The 23128-nt window shown below is 39.8% G+C and overlaps 1 protein-coding gene across 4 annotated transcripts in view; it reads left to right on the top strand.

Moving 5' to 3' along the window:
* DOK7 (docking protein 7) overlaps positions 1–23128 on the top strand; it is a 58638-nt gene that overhangs the window by 15271 nt on the left and 20239 nt on the right. For all 4 annotated transcript variants that reach the window (XM_041402590.1, XM_041402589.1, XM_041402588.1 and 1 more), the window contains 2 exons: positions 5788–5895; positions 7267–8141. In XM_041402590.1, the coding sequence (XP_041258524.1) occupies positions 5788–5895; positions 7267–8141 (983 nt within the window). The remainder of the gene's footprint in view (positions 1–5787; positions 5896–7266; positions 8142–23128) is intronic.

Raw genomic sequence — 23128 nt, 5'->3', positions numbered from 1 at the left:
TCTGGTGATTCATCCATAAACTAATTTTCCTTACCAAGTGTGTTGTTACACAGAATGTACTGTATTGCTTGAAAAGGTCGAGCCTACCAGCTACACACCATGTGTCAGGTATTGAAATTCACTCAACCTTTGAAAGCATCAGCTTGTAAACAGATTAATTATCTGTACACTTCAGGCAACTAGATCAAAACTTCCAGATTGGGGATTCTACCAAGAAACCTCTTGTCTATGTAATTCATATTTATTGCAGTGCAGAATGCTACACGGCTTCAACTGTACTTTATGTATGCAATATTCTGCTTCTGTGCAATTTAAAAGCTTTTAGAGAAACCTTCTCTTCACAGTTTGCTACTTGAATTTGGCATCTTGCCTTTGCCTGTGCCTTTCCAACTTAAACATGAGCTCTGCTTGAAGCACTGTGGTATTTTCAAGCAAGGAAAACACACAAAGGGCAGATGTACAGAGAAGGAATGTAATATGGTAAAAACAGTCACAGTGACAGTGTTGGACACCAACTCCCACAGCACAAATATAATCTATAGCTGTTATGCAATCAATGTAGTCTGTCCTTGTCTTTGTAGGAAAGATGAATTCATGAAGCCAGTTGCTTCATGTATGAGCAGCTCAACAATAAAAGGGGTGCTCAAATATTTGTGTTATCATGAAATTAATAGGAGATGGTAGAGAATGGTTTGAAGAGGACTGAAAAATGACCTATTTTCTTAATTGCTATAGAGATTCTTAAACAAATGTAAAATAGCCAGTATCCAAATGAAATTGGAAACTGGGTGTGCAAGGGGTGTTTGCTCAAGGACAATATTCACATCTTCTTTTCAGGATTGCAGTTTTAAAAACTATACCTTATTTCCTTAAAAGCGTGGTGTTCTTATCACCTGGATATATGACTGCTGTACGTATTTTATGATGTCATCTATAAAATATGCAATGAAAATCCAGTGCAGTGGAACTCACAAACTTGACTTGCCCTTGCAAGGTTCCACAATCTGGTCTAATCTCTCAGCAGACCAGCTTTGAGCAGCCAGTCAGACTAGAGAACTCCTGAGATCCCCTCCAAAATGAATTATTCCATGATGTTTTGGAAATGAATTAAATTACTATTCTCGCAATAAAAAAAATTCTATTATGTGCACGCCCAAAATGAATTGGAAAAGGAAAAGAAAATTGGATGTTTTATGGTTTGTTACTTGTTGTACTTATTTTGGGAGTCCATTAGCTTTTCAAAATTGTACCTCAGTAGTCCTATTGATATCCATTAGCAAATTGGAGGTTTTGATTTGTTAAAAGCTGTGTGATCAAGTCTCATAAAACCCCCAGAGACATAGAAAATAGGAATGTGAAGGTCATGTAGGTATAGGTATCTGTAGATATTTTTAGGAAGTGTAATATTTTAAATTCAGGACTTGAGTGGTGGCTATGGATGACTTGCTTTCCCCAGCTGTTAGTTGGAAGAGAAGTGCTGTAACTGGCTACTAGCATGATCTCTTTTTTTTTTTTTTCCCCTTGAAGAGATATTTAGAAAACAGTCCAGAGAATTTACATTCTGTCTTGACAGAAGTCTAGATATGGACTTAGTAATGAATCTCTGATTGCAAGATTTGTAATCTATACTGAATTGCGTGTTTATTGTTTGAGAGATGTTTGTTTATCAGGTGTGTGTTGAGCTCCTTTTTTTCACTAGCAAGATTCATCAGTTGAATGCCAAACCTGAGCACAGCAAAGGCCCAAGAGCCCATCAGGGATGTCTTTGATCAATGAGCAGACCAGTACTCTCTCTGTCTGATTATGTGACAGTCTAGTCCTGCAGTCTGGAAAGAGCCCAGGTGTAATGTTGATAGTCTGGATGCTCTTTTTTAACTCTGGAAGCTTCTTCAGGCTGCTTTGTGACTGACTGGAGAGCATACAGTTGCTGCTTGCTGAGGATCCATCTGATGCTCTTTCTTTTTGTTGAAACCCGATACACCTTTGGCCATTGCAAGACAGCTCTGTGGCTGCCTTCTGCAGTATTTTTACCAAATAGGTCCTCCTCAAACTTTTAGGACATCTTTTCATTCCTCCAGACATCTTACAAGGTGTGGAGATGTTAGCAAGATGGTGAGGGTCCAGGTCTGATTCATAAATGTGCCTACAGTTACACTGGAAGAAAGAGAGATTTTCAGCCTATCTCTGAGGGTCCAGGCCTGATTTATAAATGTGCCTACAGTTACACTGGAAGAAAGAAAAGAGAGATTTTCAGCCTATCTTATTTAATTTTGTTTAACAAAGTAATTAACCAGTGTTGCATTTTAAAGGTGCACATAATCAATTAGGTAGCTGCTGACTAAACTGGATACAATACATTTTTCCCTGACAGGTGCTTATTGAACAATGCTGGAGCTTTGAATTACTATGACACTTTATTCGTATGTTACCAAAATATTCTAAATCTCCCACGATGAGCAGCTGATGTGGCTTTAATGAATACCCACCAACGTAATGTAAAAATAAAATCTCCAGCAGAGGCATTTTTAGTCCAGCTAAATTTGATGTAATCCTTCCCCTTTGCCCCAAAGCAGTGTTCAAGAAGATTTTGATGACTGCCTCACACAAAAGATGATTTTCTTCATAGCATGGGATCCATGTTTGATTGGAAAATGATAAAAAAAGTATTAATTGAAGGACCTGAATGAATCACAGGACAGGATCCATTTGTTAACAGTTTGGGAAAGGAAGGTGCTAATTGTTCTTGGAGCTACTCTCGGATGTTGTGTGGGCAGAAGCTGTTGGACTTCCTTGGACAGCTGTCTCAGTACCGGTCATGCTGCTTCTGTCCCCCTGAGTTACTAACATGGTAAATTGCCACCCAGTTATTTAGAGGTTGTGTATTGGGGCATGCAAAAGGTAGAGGATGATGCCAATAAATCCGACTTGTAGCATTATGGCCTAAAAAATGTATTAAAAAAAGGGTTATCACAGCAGCACTCATGGGAGTCATAGGTTATGCACTCCAGTGAGGACTGGTCCCTAAAAGGTGGCTGCCAGTGACTTCAGTCCATAGTCAGATCCTGTAGGAAAACGTCCTGATTAGAGCTTGGTCATCTGTAACCAAAAATACTGGTATAAGAATCTGTTACTTCTGGGGATTAATATTGTGTGTGTTTTCCATAGAAGTCTGGCTTATTAGCAGAGAAGATTAAAGATGAAAACTAAAACTTAGGTAAGACTGATAGGTAATGACCTAAAACTTAGACTCTGTATGTTTGTCAGGTTTTGAAGTTGCTTCTCTTGGTATTTCCTAGAACTTGCTGAGGAAGGTTCTTCTGCTTAATCTTCCACTGGGTAATGGAAGCAGCACGTAACTATGAACACAATTTTACACAAATGTTTTATCCATAGGCAATCTTTAAGGGGAAGTTTAACAAAAAATTACCAGTTCTATTGGACAGACAGTATGCCTAGAGCTTCCATGTTGTTGGGTGAAACCTGATGTGTTTTGTGGCTGTGCAGCTGATAGGGAATTTGGCTTCTGGAAGCAATTGAACATGTGAAGTGCAAACTTTCTGACTTGGACTTCCCTCCTACCTCATCTTGTATTTTATTATAAGCCAATTTTATAAGATCAGTTGTTTGACCATTTTTTTTTAAATTATATCTTTTGCTGTCTGTAAAAGGGACATCATTTGCTTAAAAAACCTAGTTGTTGTGTAGGTGCCCTAGTTATGTTTTGAAAATCTGTATTTGTCAAGTAGTCATATTCTGAGGAAAGTGAAAGGACCTTACCTATTGAGAGTTCTTTGGTGGGAAGGGTTAGTGTCTGTTTGCATCTTTGACTGGTTTGCTGATCTGTTATGACAACTTTGTACTCAAAGTACTTGTAGAATATCTTGGACCTTTTTTGGACATAAGGCATTTAACTAGATACAGCAAAGTAACTGGAGGAGAGGACATTAAAAAATAGGCAGCAGCTTGTAACACTGTGTGCTACTGAGCAGATCTTTGCATGGACCTGTCTGGGTTGCACCATAGTGCTGGTGGCCAAATGTTGAGTTTTCCTTTGGCAGAGGTCCATATGGAAGCACTGGGGGTTTCATTTGAGAAAGCAGTTGCAAAGGTTTGAACTAGTCAATGTCTAATGTGAACTACCTTGCAGTGTAAATAGGAATGGACACCTGGCAAAATAATCCACATCAATCAGTCCTATTTTCTGTCTGAGCTGGGACACACAGGGGTCACAGACCCTGTTTGTCATGGGCATTGTTGCCTTGTCCCTGTTAGAACACCCTTGGGTTCCAATGTGTGTTGTTACAGATGGATTGTGTATATCTTGGCTTTTCTGCTCATCTTACCCAGATGGCAGTCTGCAAAAGATGGAAACCTCCTTGACATGGGAAAGAAATTTAGAAAGTTCAGCATTGTCATTTCTGTTCCTACCTAGGACAGGTCAGAAAGGGAATTTGATTAGGGAGGAGGGATGTGGCAGTTTGTTTTTTGGGGCAGTTGATAATGTAGGGTGCTCCCATGGAGCTGTAGCTAAGCTCGCAGTGCTCCTTCCCCTGATTATGAGCTTGCTTTGATTGCTGTGTTGACAATATCAAAACCAAGTATTTTAAAACTAAAAGACCTGGGGTGAAAATGAAACTTTTCTTTTGTCTTTACAACTGGTTTTTGTCTCTCAGTCACAACAATGTATAGCCTTTCCTATCCCTTTTCCCTCTCTTATTAAATGATTCAGTGTTTTTGTGGTGGGCTTCTACTGCCCATTTGATCAGATATGGAAGAGCAGCAGTTGTGAGGAAGCTAATCTGTTTTTGCTGTCATTAATTACTTTCCGTGTGTATTAATAAGAAGTACTGAAGTTTCTGATGATGAACTAGTTAGCAGACCATATCCTTTGCAACTGCTGAACATGACACACTCATCAGTGCTATTTGAAGGAATCCGTAAGGTTTCTCTTGGGATAATAGTTATGATTACTTCCAGCATCTGGTTTTATTGTTATGCCTGCTGGAAGTAAAATGATTTAGAGGAAACTGGCTTGTTTTACTGATGAGACTTCCACATTCTGTTTAACTTTTGGTCTTTCCGCTTTTTTTTGGAATATAATGAACTGCCTTCAGTGAAATAATCTCACCTGGAATGGCAAGCTCACTAAAATGTATGGGGAAAATCCCTAACAGTACATTGTAGAAGTTATATCATCCTAACATGTCTTGTATTCAACATGAAGACAGAGAGCCACCAGGTTGCTTATTTTATCTCTGATGTCTGAACTTAATGACCATCTGAACATCCAACTTGAAAGCAAAGTTTGTTGGGTGATTTGGATTGGAAGATGTCGTTTAATCCCTCTGATTCTGACTTTATGAAGTAGATTTGTAAATTTCTAGGATAAAAAATTTGGTCTTTCTGAATGTTAAAATTCCCAGTGAATCCAGTGAATTCAGGACAGATTTTATGTGGGTCAAATTAGTTTTCAAGTCCTCTAGACTTGCTGGATGCTAAATTTTTCTGTAGCTATTGACTTTGGTGCTGTGCTCTTCAGTGTTCTGTTCCTTGTGGTAACTGTTACAGCCATTGGGTATAATCTCTGAAAATCTTTGACACTTTTAATTTTAAGTTACTGTGTAGCACATGCCCAGGATGTGCCTGAAATCAGATTGTCCCATACATTTTTCTCAGCAAATTGAATTTCCAATTCAAGCATAAGAATGTAATTTTCTCCTTCCTTATTTTTTTATTTATTTTTCACATTACCTCCTTTATTTATTTATTTTCTGTTTCTTTTTAAAGATCCAAGTACAAACCCAGCCTATTCAGAAGAAAGATTGGCTCATGAAGCTTTGCAATTAGAAAAGCGCTTGAGCTTGCTGTCCCATACAAGTCGCCAAGGTAGTGGAGGTAAGAAATACCTTTAATTAAATAAAAATACTATGCTATGTTCCTTCCTGCCCAGGCTTTAAAATACTAGAGAAATGGTCAAGACATTTATTTGTTCTGTGTCTTGTGAGGCAGTTCTCTAACAGCATTGTCTGAAGTCTTTTGATGTCGATTGGAGGTTTTCAACTCAGCTGACTTAGTTTTGAGTCAAACACTATTGACCCAGGAAGACCATTTAGGATGCTGAGTCCTACTGAATTTTTGCATTTAAAACTTAAAAAAGAACTGTCTTCATCAAATCTGATATCTGCTTAAGTACCTTACTCAGTGCAGCCTGTGAGATGGACTCACTTGTATGGGTCACAGGTCAGGCTTACAGCAGATTTTTGCAGTCGCACACAGGACTCCTGTGCTTTCCTCTGCTATCTGTACATGCCTTCTCTGGAGTTGTTAGTGTATCAAAGTAGAATTGCTGTTTAGCACAAGCCTAAAAATTGTCCCTGTGGAGATCCTCAGGAACTTCGTTGTGTGCTTATATACATGTCCATGTCTGCTTTGGCCTAGACACTGCTGGGTAATGTGACTAAATTCTAGTGAGACTTCCTGAGGTTTTTCTTAATTAGCACATAACTGCTAGACTTAACTGAATGGATGGAAAAACAATGAGACTTGATAGATAAGCATGCCTGTTTTTTTTTTTTTTTTAATTCAGTCCTTCTGGTCAGAAATCATGGCCCAATTTCATGCACAGTTTTTGCCTTTGAGCTACAAGAAAGTTTTGTATTTCTTTTGTATTTGTTTGTTTGTGTGATGTTTGTGTTTTGTCCTTGTGCCCTTTCATGCCAATGTTTATTTTTTTTCACTCATATTCTGTCTTTGATGGCAGTAATTACCTGTTAAAATGCCTTTCTTGCAACTATCACTGAAGAAAACTGTCTTGCAATATAGACATAAATGAATCGCAGAAGATATTTTTGTATATAGATATGTAAACATTTTTATAACAGCATTATTTTTATTTGTACAGTGATGTATACATATATATATACATATATAATACAGATGACTGTATTTTGGTACAGCAACCCAACTAACTGTAGGAAAGCAAAATATGTTTGAAAAGGGGAGAGCTTGGTGCATAAACTTTAAAAATTTAGCCTCGAATGCATTATGTTCCACAGCGTGGTAGGGTTATGGCAAGGTAACATACCATTGCATTTTATTTTTCCCATGGGGCTGTGAGTTATTGCAGGAATTCTGGCTTTCTGACGGCAGTTCCACTTACAAAAAGCAGATGGAATCTCAGGGCCTTTCCTGTTTGTACATACTTGCCATGCTTGAGTCTGTTGATTGTGTTTTAAACATAGGTTGATGTGCTTCCTTCTTTTCTAGGAGATGATAGGAGTATTTCAAGCTCATCTTCGGATACCAGCCACTCGGATGTCAGCGTTGGGAGCAGGCTGACAGTGTGGCCTGAGCAATCTTCAGCCAGCACCTCTCAGGAGAGCCATGGGCTGGCAGCTGCAAAGGGCATTCATCTGGGAGAAGAGAAGAACCTTCCAGAAGGGGGACGTGGCACCACTAAACCCCCTCCAAAACCCCTCCGATCCAGACAGCTGCAGGAAATAGGTCGTCAGAGCTCTTCTGACAGTGGAATAGCTACTGGCAGTCACTCTTCCTACTCTGGGAGCTTCTCTTCCTATGCTGGGAGCTTAGACATTTGCCATGGTGATGAGTTTGGATCACTGCTAAGCTTGCCATTGAACTTTCCTTCAGATCAGAGTCTATGTACTTGCCCTCACAGTGAGTCCCAGAGAGGTGTGGGATCAGAGTATCAGGTTCCCAGCTCTCTCAGACACGTTTATGATATACCCAGGAGTGTGTTACAGGCAGCTTCTAAAGAAGTGCAACTGAAGAGTGCAGATTCCACGCTACCCAAGGACCAGGCCCTGCCAGCTCAAGGTGCCAGTGACCCAAGACTGCTACTACCACACCTGGAAGCACGGAGGGGACCTGAGCACAGCCAGCACAGAGGGAGGCCTTCATCCTTACTCACAGAAAGCAGCAAGGACTCAAGTGATGAGACATATGTGGATTTTGTTTCAAGGTGGTCAGACACAAAACCACAGGGACAGGTGTCAGACTTCAAAAGTAGTGAGCTGTCACCACCTGGTGGGGCCTCAGCTGACCCCTGTGACACATGTAGCCCCCACCTTGGGATGACAAGAGCTCTTTTTTCATCTTGTCCAATCTGTGGTGGACTAAAGGTAAATACCTAACACTGAGCGGATGCTAACAAACCTTAGTTAATAGAGCATGATTAATTTAAAGTTACCTAAGTTGTAGGTCATAAGTAATATTGTTTCCTTTATACTCTGAACAGGTAATAGCTTTTTCTGTTGTTTATGCTGAAATGGAGAGGCTTAGCACATGATTTCCTCAAAATCTGTGCCTAGTCAAGGAAACACTGAACAATATAGACCACAACCGTTACTTTTAAATTGGCCAGTTTTGGTTTTGGTTACATGAAAGTGAAAGAGGAAAGTTTTGCAGCCACTTGATTTGTCATGTAATGGTAAGGAAGCATGAAAGACACTGACCTGTCTTGCTGTGGGTATTTACAAAGAAGGAAGGGAGGTTAAATAGTATATGCTGCTCTTAAGGAGATCTGAGTGCATATTTTTATTTTATTGATGTTTTTGTTTTCTTTGTCACTGTAGTTTGGACACACCTTGCACAAGAAGCCAGGTTAGACCCGTTTCTCGCTGGGGAAACACAAAATAGTCAAGTCAGCATGGCAGTCTGGTTCTGTGACTGGCCAATGACAGGTACTTCAGAGCAGGTACACAAAATTTCACCAGCAGTCTACAAACAGGACAGTTTATTTGCAGAAAAATTTATTTTTGGTCACGTAAAGACTTAATACCTAAACTGTGGAGGTTCACTTGCCTTTCCAAACACATTTGCCAGTTCTTGTCTTTTTAGGGGAGTAAGCTTTATACATTAATTATACATTGTATGAAAATGTATCTGATTTTATCCAGAAGATTTTTTTTTTTTTGGTGAATGTGTTTGCTAAACTTGAAGAAGATAAAGCTGCTTGTATTAGTGAGCTTGTGAAAGGCTGGGAAGGTTAGAGGGAGTGCTTAATTTAGGGAATGTGTGAAGCAAGGATTCAGCAAGAGAGACTTCTGCATGAAGAATTAAACACTGCCATTAAAGTGTGTGCATTTAATTAAATATGAGATTACATAAACCACTGCTATGAAAAGGTCTTGAATGCCTTTTAGGTGATGAAAGAAAAAATTAAAAGGTTATAAATTTGAGGGCTTGTTTTCTTCTCATGAGGTGTTTCATGCATTTACATTGAGTGCCTTCACGTGTTTGCCAACTGTAAAGCTCTGTCTGCCTGGGCCACTTGCACAGCCCCATCACAGCACCTTGGATGTTACTGTGCCATGTGCCTGCAGCACTTGGCAGTAGGGAGGCACTTGTGGGACAAGTTTTCTAAGGCTGTGGTCAGTAGGATCAGTGATCTTCCAAGGCCATCCTTGCCAGCCACCTGCACCACGAGCCCTCTAGCCCAGTTCTGGAGGCCTGGCTGCAGGCAGTGGGGTGCACAGCCAACATCTGCTGTTGGCCTCCTGTGGCTGCTCCCTGTGGTCAGGGAAAATTTAGGATAAATGGCCAAGACTGATTTCTGGAAGGGCTCTGCTTTGGGATTAGAAGGTTTAAAAGTGGATTTGTTATAGAGAGGGTGGAAAGAAGTAATTCAGCTATGATTAGCTCATGTGGTCTAAATGTTTCTGCATGATCTGAATTGTTGGTTTAGATGTGAATTTGTCAGATCTTACTCTGGCTATCTGTGGAAGATGGGAAGCTGAAAGTGAGTGTTCCATTGGATATCTCCAAAATCATTAAAAGCTAAATTATGTCACTACAACTGCCTGTTGACCCCAGTGACATAAATACCCACATCTTTTATTACAAAGTGCTGTCAGGTTTAATGGTGTTTCTAGCTGCCATAATAAGTTGGCAAGAATTGTCTATACTTAAACAAATTTAGTGATTAACACTGGTGCAACCTTCTTACTGACTTTTGTTTTAGCAAAAGAGATATGCACATCTGCTTTTTTTTTTTTAAGAACCCATTTATATGCAGTCACAAAAGAAGTCTCATTAAATGGAATGATTCATGGGTTTGTTTTTACTTTTGAAAGAAAAAATAACCCTTTGTGCAGTCTCTTGAACTGTCACAAATGAGTTATTTTAGCAGTATTTGATGGACACTGTCTTTGTTTCTCCTGACGAGTTCAGTGAAAGCACAAATTCACAGACTGTAACTAAAAAATAATTATTGCTCCTTGTACTTTGAGCAGAATATATTTAAGTTAGGGCCAGGAAGAGTTGATTTATGGATTGATGAAAACACCAGGTCTTCATGTTTATTCAAATTCATGTTCAAAAAGCTGTAATGTGCCGGTGTATGGAGTTCCTTTGCAATTTTGAGTTAAGCTGTTAATTAAATTGTGTTAACGGCTTTTAAATGCCTCCTATTTAAAGTGACCTGTGTAGTGGAAAGTCTGCAGCAGTAATTAAGGCTATAGGCTTTTGTTTGTTTTGTGCCCTTTGGCACAAAAGGGAAATGGAGGTTAGGTTTGGGCATGTTGTGTGTGCATGTTGGGGTTCAGCATGTGAAGAGTTGGAGAGAGGTTGCAGGGTGAAGATGTGCATATGTGGAGGGCCTGGTGGGGGTCCTGGTGGGGATTGACTTGTTAAGAACCACCTCCTCCTCTCATGACAAGGATGATGATGAAAACAGGGAGAACAGACCTGGGAAAGTGCCAAGGCCCAAAGAGAAAATAGGGCAAGGAAGCCTTTCTGTCACTCTGCATGAAAAATAGAACCAGCATGAAAAGAGTTACTAAATATTGCTTCTATTACTTGTATATTGTATTTCACATTAGACATTGGGAACTAAGAAGCAAGCATGCAGGGTGATTTGCTTTCTGTTGTACGTAATTGTGCTGTGCTCAAGACGTCCTTTACAGATTTCCAAGGTGTGCTTTTGCTATGTAATTTGACCCAGTTGATTTCAGTGCTGTAGATGATTGCAGAGGTGAATTAATTGTCTATTGTAAGTATAATTTAAGCTCAGAATTGATTGTTACAATTTCTGAGTAAGCTGTAGAGATTTATTATTAGACTTGACTTATTATGTTTTTAACTACTTAACTAATACTAATTTGATGAATAGAATTTCATTGTATGCTTCTTGCTTTGTAACTTCCTTTGATGCTATAGTTTGAGAAATGTCAACTTTTTTATAGGTTTTTTTTTTACACCATTGTTTGTAAATTTTCATAGAAGTCTGAAAAATAAAATTATTTTCCAACTGGTTTTGTTCTTTTCCATCTGACAAGTTTTGGGTTTCATTTTGCTTTGCTTTTTGTCTCCTGACCTTCTTCTTGCAAGCTGAATTAATATGGAGTGTTTATGGCTGTCTCTTCATGCTACTTAGTGTTATATTCAAAAAACTGTTGACAGCTCCAAATGTGCCTATTAGTAGTAATTACATTTATGTATGTCTAGCTCATGATAAACTCATATTTATGTCAGTGGGAGTTCTTATTTATGTAGAAATGTAGTCATGAGTACTGCTTTGGTAGTTAACTTGCTATGATAGAGGGAAAAGAAGTTGTCAGTTTATGTGTGGCTGTTGTCATCAATCTCTCTTGGTATTCAGCCACCAACTTGAGTTGATGATTTTAAAATACCAAGGCCTCCTTGGGGACAATATGGTCCCAAATTAGGAGCTAATCTACCCAAATTCTCTGTGAGGTACTTGTATAATTCCTGCTACCACAGTGACTCTGTGCCTCCAACTTTGAATCTCCCAGCATATCTGTAGTAAGTGGAAATGTGGTGGTCTTGATGACTAAAAGAGGTTTTGTCAGGCAGCATGATCCACAGCACTGAGAGGCTGAGAACCCTTCCCTACAGAATCCAGGGAGGACTGGCACCTGCCTTGGGAGCACGTGGATCTCAGTTTGAGTGAGGACTTGGTTTGGCTAGGCTCTTTTAGTCTGTCCTGTAGAAACGGCTTTATTGTGCATTACAACTCCACGGGAAGGCACGTGCGTGCCTGGAGCAGGCTCTTTACTGCTGGGCTTGATCATGCAGCCCCACGTCCCCCTTTCAGAGCTGGATATCACCTGCAGCCTTGGTGAGTGCAGAGTCTCTGGATTCTAGAGAAACTGAATGTCCTTGTGTCCCTTGTGCATTGCAGACCAGGGAGAGAGACTAAGCCTAGGAGAAGCACAGCTGATGTGACTTCAGGCAGAGAAGGGGCTGGAACTCTGCAGCATCCTACACTGATTTGCCTGGTAGTAATCTCACCAGGGTCATGAGCAGCCTATCACTGGGTTGGGAATATAGCCTTAATCTTCCAAATCCTGTACCAACCCTTAACCATAGAGTTAGCAGGTGTTTTTCCTGTCATTGTAGGTGCTGCTTTTGAAAGTGGTGAAAGAGAAGGCCTGTAAGGTGTTAACTTTCTTAGTGAAATCTGAGAAATGGCAGCTGCATGACGACCTGGCCATATCTGTGTAACTGAGAATGTTTTAATTTTTTTTGGCTTTTAATCAAGTACTTTTCTAATGTAGTACTAAAACATATACTAAAGAAATCACAATGTACTGTTATCTACAACCTTAGTCTGGCTATTTTTTTCTGTTGGGAGTCATTACCTCTTTCCCCAGGAGACTGAAAACCTTATGTGTTTATCTTGTACTGTGTTTATTTCCATGCTTTCTCTGACAGTGTAGGAACATGATTATTTGTAATTGCACATCTTTTACATCTCTTTTTTTACAGTATTGGTGTGTGGTGCTGTAACATTTTATGCTTCCTCCCACCTTTAAAAAAGCTACAAGCTGTCTAAATTCTCAGCTGAAAAGGATGCATTGTCTTGTCATCTTCAAGAGCATTGTTGCTGCTTGTATTTCTGCTCTAATCTCAGGGCTCTGGGCAGTTGGGCTACACACTGTCAGAACTATAATAGGAACAGTTTGCACCTCAGAGGAACCTGTTATTGACCTGAATGATGTGTTTGTGAGGTTTCTGTGCCTGGGTCTTGCTGACTTTTTGCATGAATTAGAAAACTTGCTTTTGTGCTCTTTTCTTTCAAGATTTAATTCCCCTTGTTTTTCTATGAGTCCTGACTGACTGTGATACAAGAACCAGCAGTGATGTGCGTCTCCCAGCACGTGTCACCACTAAATAAGGTGCCTGCATTGAACAATGATGTGGCCATCTGGCATTTTACTTACATTACTGTTACTGTAAAAGGCTTTGAAGGCTCTGAAATTTTTACAATAGTGTTATTCTTCAAACTTTTCAGAGATTCAAAAGCATCTTATAGCCCACCAATTTTCCCACAGCTTCTTTCTGAAATAGAAGAAACCCATGATCATTCCTTCTCTTGACAATGAAATGCAGTCATTTTTGGAGCTGGTTATGCTGACAAAAGCACCCAGTGCTGTGCAGATTAAAGATGAGCAAAAGTGTGTTCTCCAGTTGAAGCTGACAGAAAAAAGGGGCACAAAATGGGTGGATGTAGTGTCAGGCTTAAAGCTACATTTGTTTTGTTTTCCTTTTTGTAGTTTTGGCCAGGAGCCCAAGTCTATTGTAGAGATCAGATCCATCCTCTTGATCTCATCTCCCATCCAGGTGTGCTTATGCACTGTGTAGAGATATTCAGCTTGCAGGAAAGGAAGAATTTCTTTTCTTCCCAGTTCCCCAGTTAACTTGTCCAGTATTTTACTGCTTCTTGGCAGCTTTCAGGCTTCACTCCCAAGTATTCAAGGAGAGACCCAGCTTCCTTTTCCATTGCTGTTGCTGGTAAGAGCTCACATAAGTGACCCAGCTCTTCCAAAGGTGTGTGTGGAGGAGGTCAAGGGTAAGAATTTGGATTTGAGATGTCACAGGAACACGTGAGACATGCCAACCCTACCAGGGCAGTGCAGATCTGACTTGCTTTCAGCCCTGTAGGAGGTTACCTTATCTTTTATCTAAAAAATTGTACTCAAGGTACTTTCCATCTATCATGAAAGAATCCTCACAACTTCTGTGCAAAGAAGAAGGGTTTTAATCTAAATTTGGAATAATAAGAGTTGGCACACTTTGAGATCTGGCACTAAGGGGAGCAGACAGCCTGTGGTCTGCAGTGGGAAAGGAGTGCCTGCCATAGAAGCACTGGTGAGTGAAATGATAACAATGTCAAGAGAAGAGAGCATCTTTCCTTACATGAGGGAATGCAGACAATGTAACTCAGCAGAATTCAGTCTTCTGTACCAAACACAGGTGTTCCTGGATTGCTTTTCTGTCAGAGAGCCTTGGAGATCTTGATAAACCACATTATTGACCTTCTATCCCCATCACAATGAACAAACAGGAAAATTGGCTTCCTCCCCTAAATAAAATCAAGCTGGATAATAGCTTTTATTATCACTGATACCAATGGCTGCTTCTTCCTCTGTTGGGAGCAGTAGCTTTTCTGAAAAGAGAGAAATACTTTGAAAGAGTCATATGACAATAAAAGCTGGAAAAAAATTCCCTTTGGAATGCAAGGTTTGTGGGGTTTCAATTTTGATCCAGCTGTGAAGGAAACTTTTCACATTGCTTGGAATGTGGCCAAAATGAGAAAATGGAAGGCTTCTTTCTTTCTCTTTCTATCTGATCCCTCCCCCCACCTTAAAATAGAGATCCATTTATTTCCAGAAAAAATTCAACAGACTCCTACAATCCTACAGAGTGTTAGCAGACACTTTCTATCTTCATTTTCTAAAAGGGAGAAAGTAAAATTCACCTGCAGAGGAAGGAAAGAGCGGAAAAGCATAGATGTAAGGAAAGCATAGATTACATGGAGCTGATCTCAGGGGAAGTGAATAACTCTAGTAGCGGCCCTGGATTAAGATTTCCAAGTTTGATTCCCATATGGTTTATCTCCTTCTGGAAGATCATAAGCAAATTTGCTTTCAAAAACCTCAGTTCCTTGACTTGCATTTCTGAAAAATGTTTTTAATGTCTGCCAAGATCCTATTTTTAAGGTTGTGCATTAAAAAGACTATGCAGGAAATATTTTGTTTTGATTAACAGTCAGTGATATCAAAGTAATTGCATGGCTCAGAAGGAACAGGCGAGTGTCAGTAGGATAGCAATCACTTAGATGGGATGTCTGGAGGGCTGACAGCAGCTCCCTGTGAGTAGATGAGAGGACTGAAAATAGATGCTCAGTAGGGGTGTGACCTTTCCAACCAACCTTTTTAGACAGAGCCACTTAAAACTGGAAGTATGCAAATTAGAAGGGTGAAATATGTTCCAACAACATTCTACAAACTGTGCTTAAGCTTGTCCACAACTCAGGACAAGACATAGGAGTGGAATTAGTTTTGGTAATTCAAGATTCCCAGTATGCTTATTAGTTCAAGACATCCATAGAAATACTTTTCTGGCTGATAACATGTCAGCAGAATTACAGTGAGTTGTAATTACTTGTAATCAGATTATATCTGAAGGTGTTTGTTGTGTTGTGGTGTAGGCAAATCCTTACTGTTTGTCATATTCGACCCTAATCCAAGTTACATTACTTTAGTCATAAAGAACAAATAATTTTTCCATCTATTATGTGTGTGAAATGTAATAATATGGTAACAACATCTTTGTATGGGTAATGCGATTTTGGGATTTGTTAGCATGAAAATATGTGGCAATAAATCTGCAGAATAGAAAATGATTTATTACCTACTCCATTGAACCTACTCCATGGTTTCATTATACTGAAACCAATTTGAGAAATGAATCACTGTAATATATTTATATGTTCAGAACTGAATGAATGCTTCCCATAGGCAAAGAAGGTAGTAAATGTGCATAAGCCATTCTGCTAGAAAAATGCTTGCTAGTTTTCACGATGGACTGTTTTTAAAATTCCTTGGGATTTTATTTATTGCTTTATTATGGAGAGTTCTGAATGCTTCTGCTGAAATGCCAGGGAACTTGTCTAGAGGAGAAAAGAGAAGGAATTCTTTAGAAGCCCATAAGGAGGATAAGACTGTCAAATTTGCTGCTCATGCAATTGTACAGTTCTGACCAAAATGTCTCTCTGAGCTGAGCAGAAGTCTTGTGCAGACTTCAGCTCCTTTCCTTTGACACTCCTAGAAGCAAAGCCACTGAAATCAGTGTACCTAAAACGTTCACTTCGTTAGAGATTGGTGATGCATGCGAGTTAAAATAAATAAGATGAACCTTTGATATTTAAAACAGGCAGATTTCAAACCCTGTCCCATAGTAGAAGAGTGGAATTGACTGCTCTGGACCTCAGGGAATACAGAAAGAATCCATATTGCAATCTGGTGTTCTTGCTCTGCCTGGCTTAGTGTTGAATGCATTTGACAAACCTGGCACCATGCATAAAGCTCCTTGTCTATAGCAGACAGGCTGCTGGCAGGAGTTTGTGATGGCACAGTGGTGTTTTGGGCACTGGCTCACTTTATAAAGAGAGGTAAGCAGCTTGAGATTTGGACTGATGCAGGGATTTTGTGTTAGGGTTTTCTTGTGACCAGTTTACCTCACTCTATCTGTGATATCTGTATTTCTTTCCCGGGGCTGTTGTCTGATGGGATGGTGTTTCTACAGGACTTTGGATCTTGAAAATTCTGTCCAAGTGCTAAAGATTATATTAAATGCAATGTTGTCCACATGGCAGTGAGAGAGACAGAAAGTTTGTTTGCCTTTTAAGAGAACTGTGAACAGAAAAGGAAGTCATTAATGAGAGTTGCTAAAGGAAAAAATCAACCTGCCAGGATGAAGCAGCTGCTCCACAATTTTTAAGTTAGTGGCAAGTCTATCAATAATTTTTATAACTTCAACAAATAGTTGCAAGCCTTTTTCTATTTAATGAAAGACCACAAATCAGTGGCACTGAATAAGTTCTTTCAAGAGAACTTTTTGTGTGTGTGAAATTGAGCTTGAAGAATGGTGTCTTTCAAAAACTGCAGTTACCAGAAAAAAGTTATGAATGTGGGAGCCTTACACTCCATTGATTCAGAAAATCTGAGACTGAGGACATGGCAGTTGAAGATCAGTTCTTTCTAAGAACAGGATTAGCCTGAGGGCTGAGCGATTTTTTAGCATTCAGAAAGGAGTAAGGTATCAAGAACATGCTTGAGGATATGCCTGAACTTCAACCCAAGTTGCAACAGAGGGAGGAAAAAACGATACTGGTATTATGTTTTCTCAATGTATTCTTTTCTACAATCCTTATGGAGAAGCATATTGCATAAAATTTTTTTTTGCAAGTTTTTTGGATGCAATGACTTCTCCTCCCCCCCCCCCCCCCCCCCCATTTCTCTATTAGATCAAAAACCATTTTGCCCAAACAGGGATTAGGTAAAACTGAGCTCTTCCCCAGTAGGAAGTGTGAGAGCAGATGACTGCAGGGAACTTCTGGAGCAGTGTTTTTGTAGCCAGTTAACCCAATTGAGTTTCCATGGTTCTGGCTAAACTTAGCTTTGAAATGTAGGAACTCTGGATAAGAACCAAGGTGACACAGTGAAAACCTCAGTTACTTCACCTGACCAACTGAGTAAATATTTTTTAAAGTGTGAAAAAACCTCTTTTTACCAGTTACACACAAACTTATCTGTTGCATTCCTAAATGACACTACAGAGGGAAGTTCTTCCTTGCATTCTGGCCATCCCTGTTAGTGTAACAACATTTTGTGTCTTGAAAAACTATCTTACTTCAGCCAGTAATTCAACCCATGAGTGTAGGACAGAAGCACAGGGAAAAATGTTATGTGGAGCTGCTGGTTTTTTTCTGTCCTCTCTGGTTCTGCTCCAGAGAAATTTGATGCATCAATATAACAATGCAAAATTTGTGTATGTGTGTCAAAGTTAGACTGAACTTTTTAGGGTGGGATGAGGATGTTCAGGTCAAAATAAGTGTGATTGGTATGATAAGTGAAAGCCAGGATGTGTGAGTGAATACCAGTCATATATAGGGCTTATAGGCTGCAGTAAAATGCCTTTACTGCATGCAAGCTCTGCTTGTATGTCCTCCTTGGATGTCTTTCCATGGCTTTTCTTCCAAAAACAGGGTAGATGAAAGAAAGCAGACCTTGGGACTTTCTCTGCAGGAGTTCAGTCCCACTCGAGTCCAAAGTGTAGATGGAAAAGGGGCTTTAAAGTTGACTTTGTGCTCCTAAGTCTTGTCACATGAGGATAAAGGGTTATTTGCAGGATAAAATGCAGCAGCCAGCTGTCAATCAACTAAAATGACTGTTTCAACAGCTGGGAATCAGTGGGACATGAACTCTGGCTGTGTTCCCTCTGCCCTAGCCACATCCTCTGCAGTAGTCTGGATTCTGTGGAATCCTCTGCTAATTCAATGCTGATTGGAAGCAATTTTGGATGTACTAGAAATTTGAGCCTGGAAAATATTAAGGAAATATAAACCTTTTCCAGATCTGGTTTATTAGAAGGACAGAGAAGTGCTAAGTGGGCAATATCAGGGCTAGTAACTGTATACTTGAATCCCCTGTAGCACAAGGAAAACATTTCCAGATGAAGTTTGCTGATTCATCTCATTCCTGGATACACAAAGTCAAGCAGAACACACATGCTATAGAGATAACTACCTACCATAGGAGACTTTGGAAAAAACTGCAGATATAATTGTGCCTAATAATTTATTGCACTGGTCTCTGATATAGAAGAAGCCTGGGAGCAGCCCCCATGGATAGTTAAGTATCTGTATCCTTTGAAGCTGTGCAGCTTAATTATAGTTTCATTACTTTTGACAAACCATAATTTCACTGATGGGCTGGGGATAAAGAAAAACACTTGTCTTAATTTTACTATTTTAAGCTTTTCCTCCCTTATTTGTCCTTCTACTTCCATCCATTTCTTTCTACTGATGATCACTGATTATCTTGTTAATATTTTTTTTCTGGGAGAAGTTGACTAACTACAGCTCTAAATGTGAGGTTGAAAAAGGAGGAAAATGAATGTGAAGATCATATTGCAAGGCTTTCATTTTTGTTCTTCATAGGCCCATAATTAAGCCCACTCCAGTTCTCTCTCCATGGAACAGGATGCACAGGTTATAACAAGGATTCTTTTCTCTGTGTCTTTATGTGGAATGGGCTGGAAGGAAGGAATCAAGTAACTAGTCTAATGTAAATTGGCATAGCTCCATCAGCTACAAGACAGGCACAAGTGTATTTTTAGTGCCAGCAGAAGATAAGCTCACACTGGAACAACAGTCTTGGGGGAAATAGAGGAAGAAAAAGACTTTTCTTAGGGCTTTCCCCAAGGTGAATGTTTCAAAATGGTAATTAAAGCTTAACGTAAACTTTCTCCATCTCTAAGCCCACAGGGGCAGGTTTAGTTTGTCTCTAAGATCTGAGATTTCACTTTGCCAACTTTTGAAATGTTTTCATTTGTGTCCTTCTCTATTTACTGTCACTGCAGCTGTAGAGTTGTAGTTGAACTCTTTATTTGCAAGAAGGGGTCCCTTTTCTTCATTAATAGCTGACTTGGATTTTAAATCTTGTTGCAATCAGAAAACTTGAGTAAAGCTATACTTCATGCCCTTTTGTGTTTAAATTTTCCATAAATTGCTGCTTTGCTAATGACAAGAGCAAGGCCACCTGAATCCCTTTGTGAGCACGTATGTCCATAGGTCCTCATGTTAATGATGGTCCTTCTTGTTTATTTTCAGCCTCTCCAAGCTTCCTGCTCCATAGTACTTTTGTACTGACTTTGTCTTTCTTGATGTGGGTTAATGCTCTGGCTCAGAGCTCTGTGGTTTCTGTTGGGCTGTGCTGTTCTGAGAAAAAGTGCAGCAGTCCTTTCCATTGGCCAGGTGTTGACATCTCAGTTTCTGCACTACTGAGATGCTCGGTGGGGGCACAGTGAGTCTTGTGAACCTGAAAATGCAAAGGGAGTGGGCCATGTGAGGTGGTGCATCCCATCTGTGAGCACCTTGCCTCTCCTGTTTGTGCTGTGTGCTGAGCAAGAGGAATGAGCTGAGAGCCACACACTGATTATTTGCACAGAGTCAGATCTGGTTTTCATGCCTGCTTGGGCCCATCTGAGCTCACTTTCAGTGTTAGGGGAGTTTTGCTGGAGTCTCTGCCTTATGTGGTTTCCTTGGGTGCAGAATGAGTGGAAATTAACAGATCTGTTATACAAGGAAGCTCAGACTGTCAAATAGGAAACTGAGTGTATTCTAAATAAAAAATGTTCTTGCAGAAGTGTAATGCTACCCCCTGTTGGAATTTGGGATATATGAAACATAAAACAGAATACATGGAATTGAAGCCTCTGACTTTGTGTACATTACTTTGTTTCCATTGCACTTGACAAGATCTTAGAAGTGCCAGTCTCTCTAAAAAAAAGTATTTTTAAAACATAAATAGGAAAGTTTTTTTTCCTTCCAGTTACCACTGAATTAAATTTAAAATATTCTTTCCTGGTGAAATACAGCTGCAGGCACAAATGCCTGTCATTTTTACTGTCTTTCTATAAGAATACAAAGGTATAACCTGTTAATGTTGATTTTTTTTTGTTCACAAACATCTCTTCATAAAGTCCTTGTAACTTCTAAAAGAGAAGTGCAGCCTCTTTTTGCATGGCTAAAGCTGCAGTGTTTACTGTGATTCAGCTGCAAGCTGAGGAAGAGCACTTGTGCTCACCTGTGGAAATGGGAATGGCTAAAGCAATGCTGTGGGTGCCCTGCTGGACATTGAACAGTCTGGAAAAATGTGTTTGATCTCTTGTGCATTGGCATTGCAGCAGGAGTTTCTGTCTGTGCCTTAGGAGGGCTGAGCTGAACAATGCTCAAAGGGAAGGGGAAAAGGGAATGTAATGTTTCTATGAAAACATCTCTAAAAAGCTGACAACACTGTTTTGAATTGGAAAATCTGCTGTGTGTCTTAATGCTTAAATTAAAAATTGTTCTTTTTCATAAAACTGCAGAACATCATCTGCTACTGTAAATCAGGACAGCTCTGCTGAGGAGTTGGGGGGGACAATGTAGATGATTCTAATTACCTTGAAGAATTGGTTGTCTTTATTTTGGCCCTAAGAATATATGACATACTGAACTTCAGATTATATTGGGGTATTTGCCTTTGTTCTTAGATCTCACAGTTGGAGAGAAAGCATTTATCACTTCTGAGCTGAGTGTGGTTTATTTTAGTGTCAATTGTGTAAGGAGTTGTTCATGTCCTGAATGGTAGAATGATTATTATGAGATGCCTGGTGAAAGATGAGGCAGTGAAGGCTGAGGTAAATGCACTGCATTATGCACCTAGCATCAATTCACAGGTATATTTGTTTAGAGTTCTGTGCTCTGAAATCAGGAGATGCTGTGACCCCACTGTTAAGTTTGAGGAATATATCCTGTGACATTTACATATGGTGTTTTTATTTTTCATGAATAATTGTTTTTCGTTCCAGTTTTCTAACTCTTCCAACATTCTGCCTGTGTTTATCAAATACATTGGATTAAAACTGGTTTCAGAGGCAATTTGCTGTGTCTGGTGTAGCCATTTCCTCTGGCTGGTGGAATTCTTCAGCCTCATCCTGGCTCCTGCTGTGAAAAGTCCTCCTGTGTCATGAGCCACGAGTGAAATGTTCTCTGACTGTACTTCAGTGTCCTTGTCCTGTGAGGTCTCTGCAGAATCTTAGATGAGCTCATCCCTTCAGCCATATTCATAATCATTAGTGCCCATCTTTCCATTTGAGTTTCTTATACAGCTCTCCTAGAGGGTTTACTACTGCAGCCTCTCTGCAGATTGTCACTATATTTATCCCTACAAAATCTCTATGAAATAATGAAGTGCTTCTACCTGTATAGAAACCAGAGCTTCTGAATTTTACCCATGGTTAAAGAGGAGAGACCCTCAAATTCACAGAAGTATTAAATAGTTTTGTTTCATCTGGAGCTATCATGTCAATCTTTGAGAAACTCAAACCTTATAAAATCAGTAAGAAATGGTAAGACAAACCCAAACTCTCAGTTTGACAGAGGTGGCAGTGTCTTTATTTTATTTATGTGCTATAACTTGTAGTTTTGGGCGTGTCTCTGTAATCACAAGATAGTTGATATTGCTGTTGGGACAGTTTAGGAGGGTTTGGTCTTTTGTGCCTTCAGACTTTGCTATCGACCTGGGGTGTGTGTTACTGCTTTGGGCCAGCTGTACATTCTCCTGACTTATATTTTTGTCTAGCAAGTATGCAAGTTTGGCTTGTAGCAAAGCCTGGAGACAGATACAAACATCACTGATGTGTTTACACCAGGTATTTTATATGACTAGGAGGTATTGCATAGCTGCTTCCTCTAGAATTCTGTCCATATACTTCTGTGCATAATGGGATATTTGTGTGGTGTTAAAAAGATGTGGTTTAGGTTGAAAAGTTAAGCTCCTCAGTGCTGAGGAATTGACAGAGGCACTGTTGCTCATGCACCTTGATTGTGGCCACACACGTGTCTCTCTGGTGCAGTGAAGGAAACAGATGTCCCACGGAAAAATTGTTATGTGACCATGTAATTGCATTGCAGTGCAGTTGTTCAGCACACTCCTAGTGTGACTGCCCATTGTAGTAATTCTAGGTCTGGTTTTGAAAAGCAAAAGACAAGAGCAAATCATGTGCCTTGTTGCTGTGTCAGTTTCCCTGTGGACTCATATATTATCGGCAGCAGAGATTGAAATTCGACCCTTCAGTGTTGCAACTGAGACTCCACCATGTGAATTTCTGCTGCCTGGCAGATGGATCCAGCTACTGGATTTTGTGGTAGGGAACTCAGCCCAGCTTTTTTTTCTCTCCCACGGGTGGACAGCTTCAGAGTGTGCTATAGGAAAGTTGTGTCATTTTTGGAGGTAATGATCACGTTCTGATGTTGATGGTTGTGGTCTGGTTGTGTGACAAGAGGCTCCTGGCTGCAGGCAGCTGGGAAGCCCAAAGCAAGGAGCAGGAGACACCTCTCAACAGAAGCAGATAAAAATCACAACTGCAGAGGCCTCTGTAAAAAACATGAGGAGATAGGGACACTAATCTGGACTAGAATTAAACAATACTTTTGGTTGTTTCTCACCTCTTGTTTTTTAAACAAGACCTGTACCTTGTAGAGGAGCAGTGCTCACATATATATATATATATATATATATATATAATATATATA

This window comes from Onychostruthus taczanowskii, unplaced genomic scaffold (assembly GCF_017590055.1).
Source record: "Onychostruthus taczanowskii isolate IOZ18803 unplaced genomic scaffold, ASM1759005v1 scaffold2, whole genome shotgun sequence".
In the NCBI taxonomy this organism is placed as follows: Eukaryota; Metazoa; Chordata; class Aves; order Passeriformes; family Passeridae; genus Onychostruthus; species Onychostruthus taczanowskii.
Note: the sequence above shows the minus strand (reverse complement) of the source record. Positions and strands in the feature narration are given on the sequence as shown.